Consider the following 25,169-nt stretch of genomic DNA (forward strand, 5'->3'; position numbering starts at 1 on the left):
ATCAGTACGGCAGTATGGGGTATACATCTCTCCAGGTTGCCTCCTGGAAGGTCGAGGATCTGGTTGAAGAGTACGCTCGGGCGTCAGGGTATGGGGTGTCGCAGTTCAACGATGCCCTTGTCAATTTTGCACATCATCATAGCCTTTGCAATTTTCCTGCGGCCCTGAAAAGATTCCAGCTTGTTGAGCCTAGAGATGAGTCCTGAGGTGGAAGGGATAAAGTCTTGCATGATGTTCCAGGCAGTACACCTCCAGACACTCTCGAGATTGATGATGAAGTTCTGTGGATGGGGGTCCTAGACGGTGGCAGCATACTCCATGATGGGTCAGAGCCCTTACAGCAGCCGATGTGGACTCTGGTGGAACAGCCACTAACATTTCCGTAGGCGAAGGCTGAGATTTGGTTGACCTCTGCAGCAGTACAAAATTGACAAGGGCATCGTGGACCTGCGACACCTCCAACCCTGACGCCCGAAGGTACACCCCTAAAAACCAATGCCTCCCAGTAAGAATGGCTCAATGAAAGCTACAATGGAACAACCCAGAAACTTCCTTGCGTTTCTGGATTACTTCCTGCATCTTTAATTTCCCTTTGTGCAATGCGATGGTATGGGCTTGGACGTGGTATGTCTTGCTTTACTGGATAAACACTTCCTGTTGTGTGTTATGTGGAACGCTACTACTCTCACTTGCATTTGAAATTTCCTTAATTTCTGTTGTAATTCATCTTCGTGTGGTTTCATGTATATTGTAAATATCAACTGCCTTTGAAGTAAACGTGCGTTTTGTTTGTCATGTGTAAACATTTCATATTAGTGATTATCAGGCAAGTGACATTTACTTTGCAACTGTGCATTATGTGTCTTGATATGCACTTACCTTGGGAACAATTGGTGGTGTGATGGAGCCACTGTTCAGACCTTCCCAATCAAAGCCTTGGAACCACCTGAAAAACGTACCGAAATCAATTAAATTATAAATATGGCAATAAATATAACAATAATACTACATTTTATGTAACCATAATTTCAAACACCCAGACTATTCAAGATCATTGTAACAAGCAATGAGCACATTAGAGTAATATGTTTATATCTCAGTGCATGTGGTAACGTATGGTTCAGGATATTCAAAGACAACGCCCTAGAACCAAGCATCTTTCAGCATTGCAGTGGTTGGCTGAGAATCCCCAGCTACAGAGTATAGTGCCTGACAGCATCAGTGAGTTTGGAATTCTGAGATTCCACGCATCCTGTAGCCTGACAGCCGATGAAGCAGAGAACCATCAACCCTGTAACAGTTATGATCTGCACTCACTGTGACAACTGTGGTCTGCCCTCGCTGTGGTTGCCCTCACTGTGGACAGCTGTGGTCTGCCCTCACTGTGGACAGCTGTGATCTGCCCTCACTGTGGACAACTGTAGTCTGCCCTCAGTGTGACAACTGTGGCCTGCCCTCAGTGTGACAACTGTGGTCTGCCCTCACTGTGACAACTGTGGCCTGCCCTCAGTGTGACAACTGTGGCCTGCCCTCAATGTGGACAACTGTGGTCTGCCCTCAGTGTGACAACTGTGGCCTGCCCTCAATGTGGACAACTGTGGTCTGCCCTCACTGTGACAGCTGTGGTCTGCCCTCACTGTGGACAACTGTGGTCTGCCCTCACTGTGACAACTGCGGTCTGCCCTCACTGTGACAACTGTGGTCTGCCCTCACTGTGACAACTGTGGTCTGCCCTCACTGTGGACAACTGTGGTCTGCCCTCACTGTGACAGCTGTGGTCTGCCCTCACTGTGACAACTGTGGCCTGCCCTCAATGTGGACAACTGTGGTCTGCCCTCACTGTGACAGCTGTGGTCTGCCCTCACTGTGGACAACTGTGGTCTGCCCTCACTGTGGACAACTGTGGTCTGCCCTCACTGTGGACAGCTGTGGTCTGCCCTCACTGTGACAACTGTGGTCTGCCCTCACTGTGACAACTGTGGTCGACCCCACTGTGGACTGCTGGGTGCATCGGAGTTCGGGTTTCAATCACAGCTTCCGCGATACTGACGTTGGCTACCATGTTATGATGATGAGAGGGAAAGACTTTCGCTGGCTTCAATTATCGACTTTTTCTGTCAATGCATTCATCTCTTTACTGTGATTTTGTTCATACTATATAGCAGACTGTTGTCTATACTTTGATTCTGCAGATAAAACTGAAACAAAACAATGGTGCACACTCGCCCACGACGTCTTGGTGGCATTATTCTAACGCTCAATCTGAGCTCCCAAACACAGCAACATCCAGATATCATCTACAGCAATCCCAGCGTCAGCAGCTCGGAGAACTATCCGTCTTCAGTCGCCACGAGAGTACACACCAGAGGAGACACCATAGCCCCAACGAGTCACTTCAGTTGTGTTGAAACGTGACGAAGTTACGTTTAAACGTGACTGTTCTGACTCAACACACACACGACATCACACGGAATACAACAATCTTCAAACACGATCCTGGGATGACGACCGCCCCACATCCCCCAATGGCTGTCTCCATTGCATCTCCCGACACAAAAGACCTCGACAGGAACTCACCGCAAGCATACAAATGGAGGGAACCGCGAAACTAATGCCGCCATGAAAGCAGAACATGAAAGGTCAAAGAACTTGGAACGTGTTATGTAACATATTTTGATGACGATGATAATACTTCAGTGGATGTCAATATTGGTTCAGGACCACGTGACAAGGTTGTTTTCAACACTGCCTATTGACAATACAGTCCAGAGTCAACCGGGCCCAAGAGATGCAGTCACATGTCGTTCTTGTCACAAATTTCATAATTAAGTTTCCTAACAACGCCCCCGAATACATCCGATACAGTATACAGCACTCAAAAGCGCGGTCTCAGTCTACCAGTATGCACGCTGAATTGTGTGTAGGAGCTATTGTGGTATGTCCTAAACTCAGAATCATACTCTTGCTATTTAATTCGCTCACAATTACTGACAATGTCTTTTTTGTATTTCAAAATCAAAAAGAAAAAGCAGACGGGCATCAACAACAGAAAAAGCTAATGCAAACTGCCCTATTTTTAAAATAGGTGTTGTTATACCACACAGAGCACATTTTCAAAAAACTTATGACTACTACTACTACAGCGTCTTAACAGGAGAGGGGTTTGTACGGTGCTTACTTGTTCTTCCTGACGTCAGCCAGGCCATTCTTGCCGTACCCCAGACGCTCGGCAGGGTTTTCCCGACACAGCTTCTTGATCAGCAGCGTGGCCGACCGGCTCACCTTCTTGGGGAACTCGATCACGTCTATCCCCTGCAAGGTACACACACCGCGTCTTCACAACAGCACTTCCTATGTTTTCTAGCGGTAATGCGATATCGTACAGAAAACAGTACTTGCTTTGCTTTGCCCGTAATCAATTTTATCTTGTTGAAAGTTGACACGAGCGCTAAACAAACATGGCATGACATACTTGGCATTCTGACAGATAAATTTGTGCCTGACCTTCGCATTGTATCGACCATCCCACCACACCACCCCATCCATCATGCAACATTCAACCCCTGAAACAAGTCAGCTATACTACTAACGCCAGTGTAAATCACTGGGCAGGCTGAAGGACAAGGCATTCCCGCGCACAATGTTACCTCCAAATTACTTGACTAAATTTGATGAAAATCAAAACAAAACAAAACAAAAAAACAACAAAAACAAACAAAACGTCCAGCATACAGAACATATTTAAGAGAATCCACGAAGCAACAGAACCGGGAGGTGACCTGTCTGGAACGCCAGTAGGCAGTTAACATGTACCTGACTCAGAGAGACGTAGGAAGATTAATATCAGTTACTACACGCGCGCGGTGTCAAGCTCGACTGAATAGGCAGGCATGTGGTCAAACATCACGAGTTGTACAAGTCATTAGTTTCAGTTTCGAAGAGGAATCAGAGTGCGGACCGATCCATATACACTTCACCGCATCTGCTTAAAAAAGAAGAAGAAAGAAAGAAAAAAAAATGAAGCCGATGCCTGACCTTCGCATGAACCCTACACGCAAGTCATCACAGACAAAACAGAACGACGAGAAACGAGGCCGGGAACAGGTGTCAAGTGCATGACGTCAATCATTCCCTCCCATTTTCATGACACAGCAGTTCAGACACGTTGCACGCGCCAGATATAAAATGTCTTCAACATTCCCAAACATCATGTACCACTACCAATCATCCTGAATGATCAACACGGTGCCAGATACTGGTACGATAAATAAATCGAAGGGCGATAGATTAATCACGCGAGCCAGTGGTTATCAGGCGGTGTAAAGGCCTCGGATCTTGTATCGCCCAACTGAGAGCACGACAGTGTGAACACCGGCCATCAGGTTATGCCGCTTATTGCAGTACGAAAAGGGGAGGCAATAGGGAAATGGCCAATAGCCTCTTGGATAAAAAGGGAGTAAAGACAAAAAAGGAGTAAAGACAAACTGCCAGTCAACGGCAAGTATGTTCACTGATTTGAATCCACCCTTGTCTCCAACACACACACACGCCGACAAAAAAGATGGGATATGCATTCCACCACCACCTAACATGTAATATTCAGAAAGTTCTTTTCAAGCATTCACTGGGCTTATGAAAGTAAAACAGCACACTACGAACATTCATACATAATGGTTTCATGACTTTTTACTTCACTTCCAAGCCCAAAATACATCTCTCCAAAGCTTCAACCTCACAACAACAAAAAACAAAACACAAAAAAACAAAAACACACAACAATAACATGATAAATACGCGATGCTCTCAGACAGGCAACTAGTTACCTTGAGAATGATGTTGTAGGTTTTCATGGGGTCCGGGGTGGTGAAAGGGGGGGTGCCCGTGAGCAGCTCAAACATGAGGATGCCCATGGACCAGTAGTCGGCGGCGTGGTCGTGGCCCTTGTTCAGGATGATCTCTGGGGCCACATACTCTGGGGTGCCGCAGAAGGTCCATGTCTTCTTGCCCTTGGTCAGCCGCTTGGCAAAGCCAAAGTCCACCTGGCGGATGGGGAAAAGCAGAAAGTGGGCTGACCTGCAAGTTCTCCACACAAACGGCCACAGTCTAAACAGTTAACAGAGACACAACAGCCCGTCTGACAACATCAAGCACTGGACGGGATTGCTTTTCCCAGATCTTCACTTGACGGCTGCCATCATGACAGCATGGACGTCGTCTGTCTCTTCAGCCCTCATGTTTCCCCCCTCCTCTTCCCCAACGACTCTAAAGTTAAGGGACTGATGAAGATAATGATGATGATGGCAATTATGGTGAGGTATCTGTTTTACTCTGTTCCCCAATATCAAGTTTGTCAAATGCACGTTCACCTAATAAACCATTCATTGCATTATGGATCCATGCAATCGGCTTAATACAAGCTGAACAAATCTGTTGTATATCCTGTCCATTCGTCCAATGCCTACATTTTCTGCTGTCGTGGAACAGTTGTTATACATGTGATGTCAAAACTGTCAGACCAAGCTATGGCTTGGTGGACACAGCGCCTGTCTAACCAACGTGCCATGCCAAGTCTTCGATCCGATTCATTCACGGGCGAGAAAAACCTGTCATCACTACTGGACTGTGTGCTAGTTCTTCAAATTGAAATGGGATGATAACCAGGGTCCCGTGTGCATCACACACTCGGGGCTCTAAAAGGCCCATAGCAAATTAACAGCTGCCCCTGTCAAAATTCCTCTTAGATAGAAAGCAATAATGCTTGATAGAAAGAATGGCAAAACAAAACAAGTTACAACCGTACCAATTCTTTGTGATAAAACGCTGTTCTCAAAGTAAACAGTGTGAATCTAAGCATTCTTAACCAGAATGACCAAAGAAAGCAAGCCTTTATACTACCAGGTCAGCAGTAGCTCTGACGATGTTGAACCAATAAACAGACAGGGTGACAGTGATAAAGAGACAGCGAGATGCACAAAGAGACAGAGACAGAAAAAAAGGAAAAAGAAAGAGAGAGAGAGAGACAGACAGACAGACAGAGAGTCAGAGAGACAGACAAAGAGGGGCAGTCACCCACCAGCTTGACAAATCCCTTGTCGTTCAGCAGTAGGTTCTCGGGCTTGAGGTCCCTGTAGATGATGCCCTTGCCGTGCAGGTAGCTGAACGCCTCGATCACACACGCCACACAGAAGCGGGCCGTCAGGTCATCAAAGTTGCCTCTGGCCACAACACAACAAGTGAACTACGTTAGACTGCTGAGGACTGACTGTAGGAGGGAGTTTAACAACAACCTACTGGCTGACACTCTGGCCGTCAGGTCATGAAAGCTGCCTCTGACCACAACACAACTGGTGATCTACGTTAGACTGCTGAGGGAGGACTTGACTGTATGGAGGAGTTTAACAATAACCTATTGGCTGACACCAGCAAGTTACAGACTGTACTGACTAGTACACTATTGGAGACGTCCATGTCACTGACCATGAATATTTAAAATTATGTGGATCCCTTTCAGTAACAGTTAAAAAAAGGAAGAAAAAATAAAAGTACACACACACACATATCTATCTATCTATATATATGGTGGTGGTGGTGGTGTGTCCATCGAGATCGATGATGACCATCGTTGTCATCCAGATGGGGGATGGGGGGAGGGTGGTGGTGGGGTGGGGGGAAGGATGCTCATGAATCTATCTGTGAGTGCGCAGATGGCTGAATAGTCATCTGCGCACGAAATGTTCGCTGACAGTTGGGGCAGACAAAGACAGGCATATCATTGTCCGGGAGCTTGTTTGCCCGTGACTTTCATATATATATATATATATATATATAAATACACACACACATATATATATATATATATATATATATATATATATATATATATATATATATATGTATGTATATATATGTGTGTGTGTGTGTGTGTGTTTGCGTGCGTGCGGTGCGTGTGTAATCTGACATGGCAGTTTGTAAAAAATATCGAAGAACAGATCAAGCTAGCTTATTGAGTCATCGTTATTATTGAGCCACATGACTACATGACTGACATCCATGCCCATGCCCACTCCACGGCTCCCAGCCTGCACATACCTGTCCCTGAGGATGGTCCACAGCTCTCCCCCTAGACAAGCCTCCATCAGCATGTACACGTATTTCTTGTCACGGAATGTCTTGTACAACCTGGAACAGTTCACACGCTGACACCGTGTAACCATCAGCACAATCTATTGAAATCTTTTGTGTTCGACGTCATTTTTTAGGAATACCCCGAGCTACCCTTACACATTCCACGTACCATTGTTGCCAATATTTCAACACAAATATGGAGATATAGGGTCACCCCGTCTGTATCATTGTTGCACATTGCACCAATTGGAAATCTGGCTGTTGACTATGTCGCCCACCCACCCCAGTACACACACACACACACGCACGCACTCAGAGAGAAAGCATCATGAATGTAACTCAATGAATACTGTGTTTTGTCTGTTATTGTTTTATTGACCGGTTGTTTTGGTTTGTACAACTTGTCAATCCCTTTCCCATTTGATTATCCCTCTCTGTTTTCTTTTCCGTTTCTATCGTTGACGATGTTTTGAGTGTTTAAGTATGTAATCGGGTGTTGAGAGAGCTCTGACGTTTTTGGTCACGTTTTTCTGATTTATTTCTGAGAACGAACGACAAATAATACTCATACGCACACACACACACACACACACACACACACACACACACACACACACACAGGTAGCCCTTCCAAAGCAGCGTCTATTTCAGGTTCAGAAATGTATAATAAAATGGATACTATGTATACTGAGAACTCTCCGAAACGTGAATCTAGACCCTTATTGTCGCTGTCCATAGGAATGAATAGGAATGACAAATGTGTGTGTGTGTGTGTGTGTGAGAGAGAGAGAGAGAGAGGGAGGGAGGGAGAGAGGGGGGAGACAAAACCAAAGCACCCAATAAAATCAGCGTTCTCTTCATTGCCTTACGTTGCAACGCGACTCAACTCTTTTATTACACGAAAGCAGCAGCGTTCCCATCAGTCTAACTAGTCTAAGTACAGAGTACCAATATATATGTCTGATCAAAGACAGTCATCTGAAGTGCTGATGATATCACGACTCCAGAAATACCAACCCTTTAGTGTGTTCCAGAAATACCACTCTGCTGCTTTTGTAGGTTGCATAGTCGAGGCATAGTTTTGCTGGCATGCCATTTGAACCAAAATACTTGATCACCCATCTGCTACACTTCGCCGTAGACGTGAAGCACACTTTCGTTCTTTTCATTCGACTGTGTTTCAAGCCAAGAACAGTTATGTCAAGCGCAACACGTCAAATACATAAATACAGCTGTTCTCTTAAAACAAGTGGGACTTTGAGAGTTTGGGGGTCACGTTACACCGCTACAGTTAATCACAACAAAGAAAAGAAAAGACTTAGCATTATGTGTGCTAATTCACTGTGATTTACAAAGACACATCCCGTTTCTCGTTACACAGACGGCCATCTAATCTTACGGGTCATGGAACAACAATCTCGCTATCATGCTGGTAAAGCATTTCACAGAAACAAGCTGTTAACTTTTTCTCGTCTCAAACACACGCATGCACACACACATACACATACACACATTCGAATGCGAATTTGGCCGGAAGAGAACCAGGTCCTTCTCCACACCGACAGCAGAATGTGAGATGCTGTTGCCCTCGTGCCAGTGGTTGGAGAATACAGATGCCACCACCCAACCTACCCGCCACCCACTGCCTTCTGGGAGGACCCCGATGCAAGATGCCACAGATGTCAGCCACCGTGCCTCTTTTGCCAACTATACTTCGAACGAATCAATGGCTCCCGAACTAAAAAAACGTTCTCATTAGGACAACTCATGACATTAACACCACAAATGTCATTTACCACATAAACTGCGAATTGCGTGCGCACGCCCAGCGTGTAGGAGAGACGAAAACTAGCATCAAAGTGAGATTCACTGTCCAGAGATCATATGCCAAGCACAACAAAGGCACACACCCCACCAAGCACTTCAACCTACCCAACCACACTGTGTACAACATGACATACGTGATCACTGGAAAGGTATTTGTGGCCAATCGTAATCAGACTCAAAAGAGCAGAGAGAGTACTGCAGAAGCAAACTGTGCACCCTGTGCCCAATAGATTTCAATAATACACAGGATCGCTGACCGACTTCTTGCAAAATTGTCCGGGAGATCCTCTCTACGGAGGAACCGCACTCTCCAGCATATTCGGCAGTAGCTGTGTACAAAACTATGTTAATAATGGAATGTGGACGTGGTTAACATAATGTGAGTGGACGCGCGTGGACATACTGATATGCATAAGACTGTGTTTCTCTGTCTGTCTGTCTTTCGGGAGCCCCAACCACCTTCCAGCCCTCCCCGGCTCCATTTCCTTTTTCGCCCCCTACCCCTTCCCCACAACCACGGAACCCTTCCTCCCCCTCGCCCTCCCCCCACGCCCCCCCCCCCTCCAAACAAAACAAAACAAAACAAAAGCATTTTTTCCTTGGTATCCATGAGAGCGGTATCATGTACGTATGCGTCCGGTGAAAGGGGACGATTAAGTTTGGGTGAATGCACGCTCGCGTGTGTATGTTTGTTGAGAGGGGAGGGGCGTGGAGGGTGGTGTGTGGCGTGTGTGTGTAGATGTGTGGTGTGGTGTGGTGTATGCATACAGTGGGGGATGTGTGTGTGTGTGTGTGTGTGTGTGTGTGTGTGTGTGTGTGTGTGTGTGTGCGCGCGCGCGCGCGGGAGTGGTGTGGGGGGAAGGGAGAGGCATGGGTCTTGAGGAGTTGCCAGGGTGGGTGAAGAGGGAGATAGGGTTGGACGAGACGGTGTTCATACCTGTAAGGACTCGAAATGGAAATACAGTGAGGCTAGGAGAGTAAAGGATTGAACAACAATAAAGAGAAAAAACTTTCTCCATTAGGAAAGTATACAACTTCAAGTCAATGCTGCTTATGCTACTGATTTAGCTAACACACAGGTAAATAAAAGGTACATTGGAACAAATCCAGATGCTTCCTCTTCTTCTTCGTTCGTCGGCTGCAACTCCCACGTTCACACGTATGTACACGAGTAGGCTTTTACGTGTATGACCGTTTTTACCCCGCCTTGTAGGCAGCCATACTCCGCTTTCGGGGGCGTGCATGCTGGGTATGTTCTTGTTTCCATAACCCACCGAACGCTGACATGGATTACAGGATCTTTAACGTGCGTATTTGATCTTCTGCTTGCGTCTACACACGAAGGGGGTTCAGGCACTAGCAGGTCTGCACATATGTTGACCTGGGAGATCATAAAAATCTCCACCCTTTACCCACCAGGCGCCGTCACCGTGATTCGAACCCCGGACCCTTAGATTGAAAGTCCAACGCTTTAACCACTCGGCTATTGCGCCCGTCAGATGCTTCCTCAAAAAAGGAAGTTACGGACTTGGTCTTGCAGCACAAGTAAGCTTTCATTCAAGACCTGGCATAGCCTTTTTGGTCCTGAATATACTGCACAGAATATACAGTCAGGAATTTAAGACTGTGATCAAGGCAGATATGCCGAAATATTGGGGTGGAACTAAAATTTCATGTACGTGTTTTCTTCCAGTTTCTCTGTCTGTCTGTCTCCCTCTCTCTCTCTTTGCACACACACAATTAATATATATATATATATATATATATATATATATATATATGAGAGAGAGAGAGAAAGAGAGAGAATTTGTAAAGTAAGTGTTAATGATGAATTGATAAACTCATTCCCCCAAACTCCACCCCCACGCAAATAGTTTTTTAAGGTTAAACTTTTTTTTCTTTCAAACTCTGCATTCTGAAACCTCTTCTAATTTTTATTCCTTTTTTCACAGAGAGAGAGAGAGAGAGAGAGAGAGAGAGAGAGAGAGAGAGAGAGAGAGAGAGAGAGAGACAGACAGACAGACAGACAGAATCAAATGATGAAGAAACATAAAGAAACTGACGATGATGACTGGGGAAACTCCCATACCCAAAACCGCTTGGAAATACCGCCACGCCAGGTCAGTTTTGAATTTCCGGGTCGTTCATTAGCCGAGATTGAACGGCTGTCAGGTCTGAATGCCAGCCCCCCCAAACGGCGTTTTCTCTTCCTTCCAATCAAACGCTTCCAATCAAACGGTACTAAATAGTTTCAGTTCATTCATACACTCGTTCACTTATCTATTCATAAAACCGAAAACATAAACCCACTGCCTTTTGCGATCTTTCGAATTTTTTATAACTTCACGTGGGGTATCCAAAATAAGTTACTTGTCAGTAAGTTAATGGGTTTCTTTTATTTCTACTGTTGTTAGCGCCATTTCCTTCCACAACCCTGTCCTCTGCCCACTCTGCCCCAGCACCCCACCCCGCCCTGCCTCCTATCTTCCCCCACCAGAAAGCAATTGCCACAGAAGGCAAAAGAAAAACTCCCGACCAAATCCCTTCCGCGGTATTTTCGTGGACAGTCGCTGGGCGTTAGATCCCATCTTTCCTCATAGCTTCAGGCCGGCGGGAAATTGAATTCCGGGGCGGCTGGATCATTAGACGTCATTGATAAATGGGATTGAAGTGTGGTGAAGAATGCAAGACCCTCATGGGGCTGGTATGGAAGTCTGGGTGACCCGTACTTATCGGTGAAGGAGGAAAGACAGTCATGTCAAAAGTTACTGACATCCATTTATCTGCAACCTTCAGGAGCTTAGCTCTGCTGTTAGTAAACTATTTATTTAGCGTGCAGATCAATGCGTTCAGCGAAGACCTGGCGAAGTTTACTGCAAAAAGGTATTCACAGATAAGAAGAGAGTGTTCGTGAGCGGATGATGAATGATAACGTAGAATATACATGGAGACCACAACACACACACTAGCACGCACGCACACGCACACATAGAACAGATGGCTGGGGGTGTGGGAAGTGGGGCCTGACTTGCTAATGAAACGAGAGGTTCGATTTCATCACACACACACACACACACACACACACACACAAGCACATACACATTCTCAAATCAGAATTTCTAAAGAATCTTATCACAACTTGTATCTAAAAAAGAATGAGACTGACAGAGAGTGATCATTAAAACCTTTATGACATCGAAAAATATTCTATTCACCATTACCAGTGGGAGTGCAGTTTTACACAGACTTACTGGTTCGACATGGAACAACCCTCGAAAGTAAGTGCCAAGTATGAGAGAGATTTGCCCTTTAATGTTGAATTTGTTTTGTTTGGAACCGACGACAAAACAAAAACAGACGAAATTCCAGACCTAATTATATCATGTGCAATTTTTTTTGTTTACAAAAACAGAATCAATAAAAGCAAACCAGCAATATTAGTATTCTTGAAAAAAAATACAACTACCACACGGAAAAAATATACATCTAGATTGGAAATGCGCTATTATGAATTGAAACGAAAGTGGTTCCCATACATGGAATGATTATGGTGTAGAATTGTACATCTGCATGTATGTGGAAAGTTGAGGAAATGAGTTTTATTTACCATTATCATTATTGTTATTATATCAAGGCCTTCGACACCGTGAACCGCCGTGGTCTGTGGAAGATCCTCCTCAAGTTCGGCTACCCAGAGAGCCTAATCCAGCTGATTGCGTCTTTCCACGATGGCATGCAGGCGAGAGTACAGAAAATACTGACATGTCGGATCCGTTCCCTGTGGTAAATGGAGTGAAGCAGGGCTGCGTCCTGGCACTCACACTGTTCTTCATTCTCTTCTCTGCCATGCTGATTGACGCCTTCCAAGACTGTGACCGGGGCATCTGCATTCAGTTTCGCACAGATGGCAAACTTTTCAACTTGCGGCGACTCCACGCCAGGTCCAGGGTGTTTGAGGCTCTGTTGAGATAATTCCTCTTCGCTGATGACTGCACTCTTGCTGCACACACCCATGAGGACATGCAGTTCATTATGGACAGATTCTCAACCTCCTGCAGGCGCTTTGGACTCACCATCAGCCTCAGCAAGACCGAGTCCATGTACCAACCAGCTAGCTCACAGAACGCCAGTGCATCCCCCCCCACCTGCAATCAAGATCAATGACACAGAGATCAAGTCAGTCAACAAGTTTTGCTACCTGGGCAGCACCCTATGCAGCAACGAAGCCCTTGATGCAGAAGTCACGCTGCGCATCACCAAGGCCACCTCCGCCTTTGGCAGACTCAACAACAGGCTTTTGAACAACAAAGGCATCAGGCTCAGCACCAAGATGAAAACCTACAGAGCTGTTGTGCTGACCACCTTGTTGTACTGCTGTGAAACATGGACGACGTATCGTCGTCACATTCAACAACTTAAGCAGTTTCACCAGAGATGCCTACGAAAGATCCTCGGCATAAAGTGGCAAGACAGGGTCTCCAACCTCCAGGTCCTAGAGAGGAGCGGCCTGCCCAGCATCGAAAGCCTGCTGATCCAGTGCCAGCTACGCTGGACAGGACACGCTGTCCGCATGACAGACAGCAGGATCCCGAAGATGCTTTTGTATGGCCAGCTGAAGGAAGGCCACCGTGAACGTGGACGACCCTGCAAGCGCTTCAAGGACACCTTGAAGACAAACCTCAGAGCCTGTGACATAGACATCGCTTCCTGGGAAACTGATGCCCTTGACCGCTCTCGCTGGAGGATGCTGTGCTCTAGTGGCATACAGAACAAGAGAACGCTGGCCATTATGGAGAAGCGTGAGCGAAGGAAGCAGGGCTCAACTTCTGGAGGCGTTTTCCCTTGCAACACCCGTGGGAAGTGCTGCGCATCCAGAATCGGCCTCTTCTCCCATATGAGGACACACACCGACAGATAAGCCTGCCTGCCTACTCATCCGTCGGACCGACGGGAGACTCCATCATCATCATTATTGTTATTATCACTATTAGCATTATTATTATTACTTTTTATACAACATTGACAATCACAGGTACAGACATGCCAGCGACAGATGAATTTATAAAACGCCATACGTAAATCCTCAATTATCTTTTTTCTCTCTGTTGAAATGAATTAAAGGATTTAATGCTCAGGTGCCATAAGTAAGCAGTCAAGAGTCTGTGTGTAACCCTCTTTTTTCCACGTGCGTGTGTGAGCGCGTGGGAGTGTGCGTGCGCGTCCGTCTGTCTGTCTGTACATGTGTTAATCTTTCTGTCAGTGAAGATGAGAGTAAGAATAAAAGCAACGTGAGATGGTCTTCATAAAAAAGTCCACCATATCATGTAACCGCTTTTGCCTTTTCTCAATAAAAATGCTGAACATTTTTTCCACACTTATGTACAGTCCCTGAATCGGTAATTTTCTCATTATTCCTTGTGATTCCTGAAAGGAAAAATATGCTGTTTTGTGGCATAATGAAAAGGATTCATATGTTAGTATGTATTGAATGGTGGGGAAAAAAAAGATGTGTTTCGCTGACGGATGCTATGTGAACTTGTTTTTATCACATGTTGGGTGGCCTTTCAGTTGCTAACACTGTTTCCAAAGAAATATCTTTTTCGTTTCAATATTTATGCCCGTTGTATTCATAACTTTATCATATATTCTAATATCGTCATAAAAAATGTTGACGAACTCATGGATGTCAAAGACCTCATGGCCAATGACATGGAAGTGTCGAAGTCTCTGTCTCTCACTTAGTCACGCTGGCTGAGACTGAGACAGACAGACACACACACACACAGAGAGAGAGAGAGAGAGAGAGAGAGAGAGAGAGAGAGGAGAAACAAGAGAGGTCTGCAGAAGTCACTGGGTAGGGGTAGGGGTAGGGGCTGATGACTGACTTGGTAATGAAGCGAGAACTGGATTCCATCATGATCCGTTTCTCGGAGTACACGTGCTCCTGCTGCCTCGTGTCCACCACGTGCTTCTTCTTCAGGCACTTCAGGGCGAACGTCCTGCTCTTGTTGTTCGACAGCTGCACCTGAACAGCACAACCACACAGATTGTATCTACACACCAACACATATACGCACATACAAATCAACAGACACAACACACACACACACACACACACACACACACACACAAACCACGGGTGGTCATTTCTGTCTAAAATCACTATACCAATCGGACGAGATATCAATGACCAGCCAATCAACAGACACACAAAGATACGCGCGCGCGCGCATACAGTGCGATCAGACAGGACCAAAACCACACACGCCCACAGCCCACACAAATGCGCTTAATGTTTTTAACAACCCACTATTGACCACTGGCACAACGCATTTGCACAAACGAATTAACTCGGAAAAACACAAATAAGCAAGCAACCCATATGAACACAACACAACCCCATCAATACTCTCCTCTCTCACATACATATATTAAAACACGCACACATACACACACGCGCGTACGTACACACACACACACACACACACGCACACATACAGTCTCTCGGGTGGCAAAAGGTAATACTTACCCGGACGGGGATGGGTGGTGGTGGTGGAGGTCATAGTGATTTTCGTGTGTGTTTTTATGTAAGAAATCATACTTCATGTGTCTGTCAAGTTACAGTGAAATGAAAGGGGGAACGGTGGCTGGTTGGGGAGCGGCGTAAATATAGACCATGTTTCCTTCTTTGGGCCCTATAAATGCATTTCAGGGGTACAGGTGCTTGAAACTGCAATGCATCCACATATTGTAACATACAGTTAATTTCAGTTATTTCATGACAATGGAAAGGAAATGCGGTATTCCATAAATTGCTTGAAAACTGGATTAGTGTCGTAATGACTTGTCACATGATCAAATAATTTCGATGTACTGAAAATGCTCAGCATTTTGATTACTGTATGCAGGATTTCTTTATGAGAGTGGTTACTGCTGACATAATTACTGGGCACCGGGAGTGGAGGTGGTATGGGGTGAGGGAGATAGAAGAGATATCTGCGACCACAACTAACCAGTTCCACGCGGCCAAATCCCCCAATGCCGAGGGTAGCCAAGAGTTCAAGGTCGTTGAGTTTAACGTTTTCGAACTCCTTGTCGCACTTGATGGTGCCTTTGGCGGATACTTCGGCACTGGACCTGTGTGAAGGGGGAAAATAACAGTTTATTTTTGGCCGCTCTCTCTCTTTCTGATGCTGATGCATGTACACTACAATGTGTGTGCGTGTCTACTAAAACAACAACAAACAAACAATGGAAAAATGCAGAATGTACCATACCAGTTTATATAAATTCACCTCCATGCGCGCATGGCATCTATGACCCCACAGTAAAGATACTAACATTCTATTTATTTTTTCATCAACGTCGACATCCATAATTCTGGCTATCGCTAAGACTCACATACAGGTGTAAATGCATTTGCATGCTTGCAAAACACACACAAACACACACGAATGTGCTGAGAGACATCACACACTGACACACACACACACACACACAGATGTTAAAACAGGCCGCTGTGAAAAGACTTAAGCAGACATCATCACTGTCACCGTTATTGGTATTTTCGCTTGAACGAGATTTAATCTACACTAATTTGTGGGGCGAATAGGCCTGGACTGTAGTATCCGATTACTGTATTTTAATTAACTGTTATTTGTTGGTGAATGGGAGTATTCTTTTTCACGGAACATGCGCTGTTTGTGTGGCGTGGGTGGGTGGGGGTCTGTGTATGCATGCGTGCGTTTTCTGTTCTACACAGGGATCTACGTTGACAATCAAACACATCACCTAAGGGGAAAACGGAAAACTGTTCACCCTCCACACGCCGCCGACTTGGTAGCTTGCCTGGCGGTGACATGATAATCAAGTCGCCTCAGTCATCATTCTGAAGTTAGACTGACCTGCCGCAGACTTGTCAGATCCAACGACCACGGGGCATCGAGAGAGATAGAGAGAGAGAGAGAGAAAAAAAAAATCACCGAGACTGTACCGTTTCTGTCACTCCACAAAATTAACGTTCCCTGTCAAGAATGTGCTGTCCGGACAAGCCGGGATGAACTCCTGCAGGCAAAGGGGGAAATGACAGGCATTAGCAGCAGAGGTCTTGACAGGTGCTGAGTCACTGAAGTAGCTTAGCCCCTTTTCTCTCTCTCGTTCTTTGGCAGCGTGGACAAAAAATGTGAATGCAGTCCGGGCTCATCTCGTTTTAGATCGTGCATTGTGTTGTTTTGTTTGTTTTTTCTTTACCTTTTTTTCTTTTGAGGGGGTGTTGGGGGTGTCTAGAAACGGAGGATCTGGCTCAATCCGATATGTGTGCGAAGTAAATCCACATACGTTCTCCATTTGTTCCAGTCTGCATTCTTTCTTCTTTCCTTTCCTGTCTTTGTTGCTCATTTTATTTTGGATATAAACGAACTCATATGATATGAATTTGCTCGTGATATTTCAGATTTCTGTTGGATTCTTCAGATCGACCTTCATTCCCGTGTTTTACTATTTTGTCAACTTGGAAATACTATCTGGAGTTGCTCGTGACATTTTAGATCGTCGATGGGATGGATAGTTCAAATAGACCCCCCCTTCCCCCCCCCCCCCCCCACACACACACCCCTTCTATGTTTTACTCCATATTATCAACTGGGACGTAAACCTACTTTCTGATTTGACTTTTCTTTTTCCTGAGTAAAAAATGGAATGATGATCGTTCGGTTGAAGATCAGCATAGTTGTCAGAGTCTGTGTATCATCAGGATGTGTATCCTATTCTGGATCTTTTTTCCCCTTTACCAAGTCTCCCGCAGAGGCAGGAAATAGCACTGGTCATAATTTGAAGTGATCACCGCACATTTTAATTTTCACCAGCGATATGGTCTCAGGATGATTCATAGTTCCTCTAATAGTTTTATATTTCTTTTTTATTTCTCCTTTTTTTCTACAAATAAAAAAAAATCAATTTACATTACTTATTTCACTTCTTTTTTTGTCGACATGTTTTCTTTGGACTCAGTGGCCGGGGAAAGGTGGTGTCGATAACCGCGAACAACTCATTAAAAATAGGCCAGAAGAAAATGGTGATTGGGAGAGGCAATTTCATCCCACCACACCGTCTCTGCAGAAACCGGCAGTCAACAGAGAAAAACGGAGACCGCTGCGAGGCATCGTCTATCTCTCTAACTCTGGTGATTGGCTGCTGGATTAGGTGGTCGTCCTGCGGAATTACTGGGTACCTTCTTGACTTTGCGCTGGGGAACTAGCATGCTGTCTCCATCGACAAAGTGTCTGAAGACGGTTTGTGTGACCTGTCCCATGTCCTTTTCGTTTCCTGTGCAGGCTGTGTTTGGCGCGTTTTACTTCGTGCGACCACCGTACAACAACTACGCATCAATCAAAGCACGTCAGAAACAAAACCGCTTTCAGCCAGCAATGCGCGCTACACCATTTACAATCGAAAACGTCCTTGAAATGGAAAAAAAAAAAAAAAACGGGGGAAAAAGGAATACAAGAAAAGCATATAATCAGGAAACGAACCCGACACAACTAATTGGACAGTAGTATTCTAATACTTGTTTCAAGTTTCATTTCCCCATAGATGGTATCACTGCGTTAGAAAAAAACAAAACAACAAAAAACAACGCATGTGCCTTTTCCACATGGCAGATATGGATGATGACTCGCAGCGAGCTTCTGGTTTGTCTGTTGTCTGATTTTACACATACACGCGCGCGCACGTGAATACAAGCGAACGTATTTTTATACGGTTCTGTGTACCCACGTTATGATGAATGTACCCAGATAAGCCATTTAATTAAAGAATGTTTCTTCACTATTACTCATGGTCTGGGTTTTCCTATATCACTTGAATGTCGAAGTAATATAAACGTTACTGTCGAAAAGGTCCTTAAAAAAAGAAAGAAAAAAGGGAGGAGGGTGGGAGGGGGGTGTGAAGAAAAGAATAGCACAGAATCAGGTACACCTGAGCACAAACACCACCTAAAAGATTCACTGGACCTCAAATACCCTACCTCTTCAAAAATGAATAAATAAACAACACGATAATAAATCTTAACAGGTCAATTAGATTCGAACTGAAGAAAAGAAGATAAGGGTTTTGGATCTGCAGAAATAATCGACTTTTTTTCTGTCCATTACATTCATACGGATGAAAAAAGAAAGACTTTTACCTGCCAAATCACTTCGAATGGAAACAAATGAGATGACTTCCCATACAATTATGAAAACAAGAAAGTAAATGAAGAGTTACTGTTGTCAAAACTACTGTTATGGAGAAGCTATATGATCCAAAAAGCAATTCGAAGGAAAACAAAAATGTAAATGTCTGAGTACCCACAACCATTAAAAAAATAAAATAAAATAAAATTAAAAATTAACACACACACACACACACACACAAATATCAAACAAACAATAACAACAATTTTATCATGATCAATCAATAAGGGTTGCGTAGGTATCGATATTCACGATAGTATGAAATTTGTGAAATTACAAAGCAGACTCATTATGTAAAATGAGAACATGCGTTTAGAGATACATCTTTGCTCTGTATATTTGTTACTGGTCAGTGCGCATTCACCAGTTTGGTTAGTCCATCTCACGAATTCCCCACCACCACTCAGCGAGCGAGCGAGCGAGCGAGAGAGAGAGGAGACGGACAGACAGACAGTGACAGAGACACACACACAAAAAGATAGGTGGGGAAGAAAGAGATAAAGACAGAGAGAAGAGGTTGTGGACGAAGGTGAGGCATGGGTCGGGGGAAATGAGCACGCCGCTCGCTGAGATGAGTGTTACTGGGTTTGGTGGAAGCAGGTACACAGTCATGAAAGCAAAAAGCCGCTTGTGTACCACATGTGGACCGATCCTCCCGGTAACGTTCTCCGGCCCTTTATTCGTGGAGGGGCGATGGGTTTGAGGGAAAACCTTAGGCCATGCACACACAGGGTAACAACACAGTAATCTTGACGACGACGACAATACCAGCATCCAGAAACAAGCAACTACAGCAACAATGATGATGGTGATAATAGTGATGACAACAATGATTACAAAAACATGGGAAAACCTGACGTCAAGAACCAAGCGTAGCCCCCGCACCAATAGTATCGGAGGACATAAACAGTGACTGCAAGAACCGGTGATTCAATCGCATCTTGTACAGTCAGTGAATGTCAGGAGTTTTTCCCAGATAATTATCTGAACGCATAAGTAATTTCTCTTTGGAGTATTCTGTGTACAGATGGTGTATCTAGACGCGGCTGAAAAAATAAAATAACCCTATCTCTTTTCAGCTGATAAGGCAGTCTTTCATTTCATTTTATTATTATTTTTTTTTTTATAGTAGATCCAATGTGGCAGCAGCGTTTCTATAACTACAACTCAAATCAATACTGAATCGCTCAGGCGAAAATGGTAAAAAAGACAGAAAAAAACTCTTTTCAAGCAGAGGCAAGATTTACACTGCGTACAGTCTCATTTCTTTCAGCTTCTTCAGATTGTCTCCCCTAAACAATAACGATGTGATGTAAGTTGGAAAAAAAAAGAAGTAAAGTCGCGTTCGTCTTCGCCTGAGTTTCTGTTCGTATGATATAGGCAATTCTGCCGAAAGTTTGCGCTTAGCATTGTTTCGTTCGAAGTTTTGCGTTCTAAAAGATTCTGTAATGTTTGAAGCTGCCATTAACATTAATGGTTAAGGTCATATCGATCTTTTTTTTTTTTGTTTTGTTTTTTACAAAGAAAGACAAAAGCATGCATTATTCACTTCTGCTTCATCGTTCGATCCCACAACTGCACAATACATACCGAAGGCACATAACTCGGTGTGAATTAAATATATCGTCAAATATTCACAGCCACTTTCTTCAAACTACTCCTTAAGAGTTTCCATTCCGCCGTTGAATCAGATTCAACTTATAATGGTAGCGTTTAAATCTTCAAAGTAAAATCACAAACATTTTTACGTGTTGATATGAGAGATGCAGACAGACTGATGAACAGAGTAGCTTATTACGGAATATGATACGCATATAAACATAATGCTGACTGTGTTTCATGTTATTATTGGTGTGTCAGAGCCTCACCTCAGAAGTGTCACAGGTCTAACCGTTAAGACACCTTCATAGCTTTACGTCACAGTCATAGAAATTAAATCAGCGTCGAATGGGCTCACATCCACGCAATTGATTTACTTCCACATAAATTCGTCACGCACACTGCGTGCGTCACACGACTTAACCGTGTCACATCTTCCCCGGTACTGCGTACAAGCATTTTGAATGCGTCATACAACAAGCTTAGTATCCTCAAGCTTCATGATCATCATTCCGATCAACAAAATGTTTCTTGTTTTTTCACATTCTGTGTAAGACCCCATCTTCCCAAGTTAGGTTGTATTGCGTTAGTAGTCACTAATAACTGTATGTTCGTTACCTGGGAGGCAGAGTGTCGGCAACAAATCTGCGAAAAAGAATGACGTCAACCACACGCACAAACAGCGTCAGTAAAAGGTAGGCTTACTGTGTCAGAAAAGATCTTTTTCTGGAGTTACTGACGTTTTACACCTTTGTTGCTTTTACCCCACCCCCCTCCACTTCCCCGAAAAAGGACTCTTTCAGGCGACCGAGTTCGAAACGGAGGCAAACAATCACACACGCACGTCGTACCCACGCGCGCACACGACAGACAGACAGACAGACGGACAGACAGAGAGAGTGTGTGTGTGTGTGTGTGTGTGTGTGTGTGTGTGTGTATTCACGCGCACGCAGGAGGGGAGGGGTGTGTGTTTTTTTAAAATTTTGTGCCTCTGTTACTTTCTCAAAAAACAACAACAAAAAAACAACAAAAGAAAGGACAAAAAAACAAAACAACAAAAAACAAAAAAAAACCCAACAAAACAAAACAAAACCTCTTTGAAATACAAAAAAAAAAAAAATAAAAAAAAAATAAATAAAAAATTAAAAAAGAAACATAATACCGCAGAAGAATCAACTCAAAAGAAAAAAAAGTTAAATATAATAGAATTACAAATTAGGAAAATAAAACAAAACATTTACATCTAATAAAATTCAACTCGTAAAAAACAGGAAAGATGCAACGAAAAACGATAAATAAAAATAAAAATCCAGCAACGAAACAAAACAAAATTAACTACATGGTGACTACATACGCAAAGCTCGGGTCAGTAAGCGTGAGCCTAAATGACGTGATAATGACAAAATAAATATCAATGCAGAGATTCATCATTGCCAACATTGACAGTAACGAACACAAGCTCACCACACAAGCGGAAACAAGCACACACAGCAGGTGCACGTAACACACACGGTCCGATACAGGTACACTCACACACATACACACGCATGTACACAGAGGGCGGGCAAATTGGTCCGCATTGTAATCACCACCTTCAGTGTGTACACAGATCGACTATGCAGTGGTCGATTGGTGATAACGTCTCCTAGGAAACCCTCACACGACTGGCGATTTGATCGTGCCAAGCAGTCGGCAGTCTTGCTGCTAAAACCGTACGCTCCTCCACCAGCTAAATTACACAACGTAGAGCCCAGAACTTGAACAAACCTCCCCCATCCCACCCAAAACTTCTGGGATTTTTCCTCTGCTCCTTTCCTCTAGTAAACCTGAGATTTTTTTTCCCCCACGGAAGCATCGACTGTAAGATGTACCTGAAACATAATGACTGTGCTTTGTTGGCGTTCGATCGCAAGGACATCTGTTGATTTTTTTGATTTTTTTAATCCCGAGACATGATATGAAAGGTAAACTGAGGAACAACTGCTGATGCATGGGGAGAATGATATTCTCTATATGAGAACATGCATGAGCACACGGGGTGGGTCTGGGGAGGGTGTGGGGGATATTTTTCAACAGAACTGGACATGACACATATAATAATAAATTATAAATAAATGAATAAACACAAGTTACCCACCTTTGAGCCCCACGCTGTTTGTCTCCATAATCCTTATCCCTGAGTGCATTCAGATCACCGATTAGCTGGTTGAATGATCTGTAACACAAGCATGAGAACAGGTGAGCAGTAGCAAGAGAGCAAGGGGGTGGGGGGTGGGGGTGGGGGTCAGATAATAAGTGGCGCCTAAAAGGGCAGGTTTCCTTATCATATATGACACACTGTTTTCTTCTTCAATCTTCTTTGTCATCGTTAGACCTTTTCAACTCTCTGCCTGCGTCAAACGGTAGTCATCCCTGTGGTCTGTTTCGGACACTTGTTCAGGGATAGTTGGGCCAAGAGCAAAGTGACAGCTGTATGATCAATAGGTTCTCTACTGCAATGGGAATTCATTTACAGCTTAGTCTTTTGTGAAGGACTATGACTCAAACTAGGAGGCAGGATTGCACTAACTCTTAGTGCTGCATCCTTGGAAGTTAGCTGGCCTCTAACGACCATCCCCAGTGCCGACTGTCCTCTTGGCCTGGAGAGTGGGGATGTACTATGGGCAATGCACTCTCCACTATGATCAAATTCTAGCCCAGACAGTTGGGACAGCAGTTGCCTCCACTGCTGATCCGATGGTCATAGTCGGGCACAATTGGCTTATCTTACATATGGACAACAGAGTCAAAGGTATTTTTCTTTCCAGGCTCCGCCATCATGTGCTCTAGCATGTGCATGTGCAAGATTCCCTGCCCATATTGAAATAAACGACAATCACGTATTGAGTCCATCTTCTGAAGCTCTGTCTCCCCTGTGTGTATGTGTGTGTGTGTGTGTGTGTGTGTGTTCATTCTGACAAAATTGCAATGGCCAATGCTCATAACGTATGGATTTGTCCGAACGCAGTGACGCCTCCTTGAGCTACTGAAACTGAAACTCATACCGTAATAAACGTGAATCACGTGTTGAGTTCAACTTCTGACTCTACCACTTTCTTAAAATCTCTCTCTACCTCTGTGTGTGTGTGAGTGTGAGTGAGTGAGTGAGTGAGTGTGTGTGTGTTCATTCTGACAAAATTGCAATGGCCAATGCTCATACCGTAATAAACGTGAATCACGTGTTGAGTTCAACTTCTGACTCTACCACTTTCTCTCTTAAAATCTGTGTGTGTGTGTGTGTGTGTGTGTGTGTGTGTGTGTGTGTGAGAGAGAGAGAGAGAGAGAGAGAGAGAGAGAGAGAGAGAGAGAGAGAGAGTATACTGACAAGACAAAGATTCCTGCCCATATCGACACAAACGTGGATCACGTGACGAGTTCATTCTCTCTCTCTCTCTCTGTGTGTGTGTGTGTGTGTGTGTGTGTGTGTAGATGCAGACACATGCAGAAAAGTATGGTGTTGGTGACTTTGGAACGCCAGAACAGCCTGGACATCACCCCTCTTCAGACAGCCAGGACTTCCCGTTGGAACGCCAGATGGACTCCCATCTGGACAGACACTCAGGAATCCACCGCCTCGAACGCAACCTCCAGTAAACCAAGACCCAAGCACTGAACAACATGGCATTAAAGACACAGTCCAACAGGTCGTTGAAGTCAACTCTACCAGTGAAGACGCGGCAGAGCCAGTGACGAGCAATGTGGCCTCCAAGAGTCACAGTTTCATGCCATCGAAAACCTATAGGGCTTTGATATGACGCCTCTGGGGCCGGGAAAATGCCTCGGGAGTCCACCATGAAGAGAAATATGTAGTCGGAGTCCAGAAGGCAGTTCGAGGCTGTATTCAGCAACGCCCTGGCAATTCCTTCGGCTGTGCAAGAACCATGTGTATCGGCTCTTGCCTTTTCATTGGATCTCAGCAGCGTGGGGTGGGGTGGGTGGATGGGGGGGCGAAGGGATTGGGCTACTGCATAATAAACAATCTGTTCTCCGCATCTACCTACCCAGACCCTATGCGCTGGAGAGGTCATTTCGCCTTCGCTGTCAACGTCGACACAACTACTGACCATAGACTGAACTGATCAGCGGCCCTATAAGGCTGAATCCATTCTTTCAGTCTGCGTCCGCGGGCTGTAACCTACTATGCATTCACACGTGTCAACAGTAGGACATTGGCATGCATGACAGTTTCCACCTCGACATGTTGGAAACCATACTCCGTTTTCGGAGGTGTGCATGCTGTGTCAGGGTATGGCCATTCATAACCGTCAGAACACTTGACACAGATTAAGTAAGGGAGTTCCACAGTGCCTGTTTGTTAGCCCGGCCAAGGCTTAGCAAACGCATATT

The 25,169-nt window shown here is 44.6% G+C and overlaps 1 protein-coding gene across 5 annotated transcripts in view; it reads right to left on the reverse strand.

Annotated features, from left to right (window-relative positions):
- Positions 1 to 25,169, reverse strand: part of LOC143292417 (cGMP-dependent protein kinase 1-like) — a 103,190-nt gene that overhangs the window by 1,079 nt on the left and 76,942 nt on the right. For 3 of the 5 annotated variants that reach the window (XM_076602668.1, XM_076602667.1, XM_076602669.1), the window contains 10 exons: positions 22,921 to 22,998; positions 21,402 to 21,428; positions 19,821 to 19,895; positions 15,966 to 16,089; positions 14,838 to 14,977; positions 7,090 to 7,179; positions 6,074 to 6,215; positions 4,824 to 5,039; positions 3,179 to 3,312; positions 880 to 946 (listed from right to left, as the gene is read on the reverse strand). In XM_076602668.1, the coding sequence (XP_076458783.1) occupies positions 880 to 946; positions 3,179 to 3,312; positions 4,824 to 5,039; positions 6,074 to 6,215; positions 7,090 to 7,179; positions 14,838 to 14,977; positions 15,966 to 16,089; positions 19,821 to 19,895; positions 21,402 to 21,428; positions 22,921 to 22,998 (1,093 nt within the window). The remainder of the gene's footprint in view (positions 1 to 879; positions 947 to 3,178; positions 3,313 to 4,823; positions 5,040 to 6,073; positions 6,216 to 7,089; positions 7,180 to 14,837; positions 14,978 to 15,965; positions 16,090 to 19,820; positions 19,896 to 21,401; positions 21,429 to 22,920; positions 22,999 to 25,169) is intronic. The other 2 variants (XM_076602670.1, XM_076602671.1) reach the window with 2 other exon arrangements.

Source organism: Babylonia areolata, chromosome 18, assembly GCF_041734735.1.
Source record: "Babylonia areolata isolate BAREFJ2019XMU chromosome 18, ASM4173473v1, whole genome shotgun sequence".
Lineage (NCBI taxonomy): Eukaryota > Metazoa > Mollusca > Gastropoda > Neogastropoda > Buccinidae > Babylonia > Babylonia areolata.